The following is a 2,533-nucleotide window of genomic DNA, read 5'->3' as shown; positions in this document are numbered from 1 at the left end:
ACAAGCAACCACAGTCACTCCACAGTGGCGCGCGCATGCGTCACCATGCCACAGCAGATAAGAGTTGAACCCTTCAGAAGACAGGGTGCAGAGAACTGGACAATGCAGAAAAGGGAAGCTCATATGCGTCACGAGGAACTACGGGCTATTTTGAGTGCTTGCATGTTTGTTTATGCGGGACGCCGTACTTGTTCCGCGAGCCTCCTCTGGGACCAGCCGTTCACGTTTCTTCTGCCTGCTAGTTGCAGTGCACACTGAACGACGAGGAAGATCACGACCGTTGCGACCATCGCGTAGGAAATGATATGCAAACTCCGGTGGGGCATCCGGCTTTTGCGACTTATCATAGGCGCAGTGAAGCCGTGGTCATAGTCCAGCATGTACGTCTTGACAGCTCCATCTTCTGCAATGCCTGCGGGCCCCCCACACATGTTCTTCAACGCACGCTGTCAGGTGGCAGCAAGTCTGAATTGGTCCACCAGTTGAACGAAGGGGAGATGTCGCCACCGCAGACGACAAAGAAACGGCTACACGAGCAGGCCTGACAGGACGCTCACGAAATAAACAACAACCCCCAAGTGGTATGAGGGGACGCTCACCTTGCGGCAAAATATCCGAGGATTGCCCAAATTCCAGATCCATGGGGAGTTGGAGAGGAGAACGATCTGTCACCTTCTGAACTGCGTCGAACGACCAGTGAATGCAGCACTAAATTTGGAAAAGAATTGCGAGATCCAAGTGAAGCATGTCTGAACAATCGATAAATTTTAAAAGAGCCCCGAAGAACGGGCTGTCATACCTCAAGAATTCCTCCAGTACAGCTCTCCATATGCTTTAATAAGCTGCCGCTCCTTGAACAAGACCGGTGCTACCGAAACCAAGGCAAATTGTGTGGCTTGTTGAATTTTTCCAAAGTGTTGGTGAAAGGATCTACAAGCCGTAGATCTCCTCACAGCGGGAACTGCCTCTACGATCTGTGGGTGCACTGAAAGTACACTTGTAGCAATAAGCTCCAGTCAACAATGAGGAGCAAAGGCAAGTTTAAAGGCATTGGGTCAGGACGATGCGCGGTTCTAGGGTCAGGGGGTTAACCTAGCACGGAGCGTGATACCTAAAAACCCTGGAACGTGAACCGACAGCCCACGTATTTTCGCGGACTATGGGCAACAGAACTTTGTACCCAGCCAGTTAATGAATGCTTAAACACCTGAGAGTTATGCGAAGTGGTGCACCTCGAGGAGATGCAGCGACGACTCCCCCCATCGAAGCTTGCGGCAGCTGATGCCGAAGGCCTCGATGCGACAGCTTCAGTATGTCGGTAGCAGCTACACTACGAGTGACCCATTAGATCACACAAGGGCCCCCGCATACCTCTCATTATTTACGCACTATTAAACCTCTTAGGGAGCTCAATTCGTTACATATAAGACAAACTGAATTGCTTTCATCGTTTTTGTTGGATCTGGACGGGAGGCGTCAGTGATTGCAAACAGTGCGTCATGCTCAGGGGTGCTGCAGGGCAGTCCAGGAAACACTGAAATTCCCGGAACCTATTGGCGCACCCTATTATTTTACCAACTATAATTATAACTTTGCAAACTAATGAGGGAAAGGGTTGTTAGTAGGCGTAGAATCCTGGCGAACAGAGAAGCAACGCACCCGTAGCCGCACTCGCGCCAGGTGTATGGAGTTGGAACGATAGATCACCAGGGACACACGATAAACTCTTGTTGCGGATGTATGGAGACCAAACTAGAGCTTATTCATGTTCAATGTTCATAGAAAATCAATGTTAATCGATGCTCTGGAGGTATGAACCGCAGGACACGAGGGTCCACGCAAAGACCCGAAAGTAGTTTTCAGATCCTGCCCTACGACGCCTGCACTCACCTGACAGGCAAGTTGCCGGTGCGAGCGGGAATCCACTCAAACGGATTACCGTATCCCGGCCAAAATAACATGTGAAGCTCAATGTTGAACTAACTGACTGCCAATTAGACTCGTTCTCGTTGCGGGGTTAAAATAATAGATACATAGTAGTTGAACGCACTACACAGTGTCTCTAGCCGTCTCCAAACTGAAGCCGATGCCCACACACACAGCTATCCACCCTATTATTACGTTGCTTTATGAACGTCGTTTATTCTTGTGTCATGAATCTCAACGTATATTACATGCTTCGCTCTACGGCCCAAAGCAAGTAAGCCGCTGATGCCACTATATGCCTGGCTGTAGTGCCGCGAGCACTACGATGTCAGTGGCTGCCCGCGTCCCCGCATGGGAAGTCGGTAGCATCATATACTTTATCGGTTAAAAGCGGAATAAGTACACATTATTTAGTCTGGAAGGCCAGGTCTTGAGTAGACCTTAATAGCGGGTGTTAGTTGGTGACATAAGGCGCGAATGGAAGAGCGAACCGCTGGATCTGCGACCGGCCGCCGGGTGTGGGAACGTTTGGTGTCGAGTGGTCGTCCGGACCGGGACAAGGGTGAGCCAACACCAGCAAGAACGAGTACACTTTTTCGACAACTGT

General features: G+C 50.3%; 1 protein-coding gene across 1 annotated transcript in view; it reads right to left on the bottom strand.

Moving 5' to 3' along the window:
• The window catches only part of EMH_0045030 (uncharacterized protein), a gene marked incomplete at both ends in the record, with an annotated part of 3,426 nt that extends 2,995 nt beyond the window's left edge, over window positions 1-431 (bottom strand). Inside the window, one exon of the mRNA XM_013496024.1 lies at window positions 189-431. Coding sequence (XP_013351478.1) covers window positions 189-431 — 243 coding nt within the window. The remainder of the gene's footprint in view (window positions 1-188) is intronic.
• Between the last annotated feature and the right edge of the window lie 2,102 nt (window positions 432-2,533).

The sequence above is a fragment of the Eimeria mitis genome, genomic scaffold, assembly GCF_000499745.2.
Source record: "Eimeria mitis Houghton genomic scaffold, Emh_scaff1877, whole genome shotgun sequence".
NCBI lineage: Eukaryota > Apicomplexa > Conoidasida > Eucoccidiorida > Eimeriidae > Eimeria > Eimeria mitis.
The sequence above is the reverse complement of the archived record's forward strand: the minus strand, read 5'-3'. Positions and strand labels throughout refer to the sequence as shown.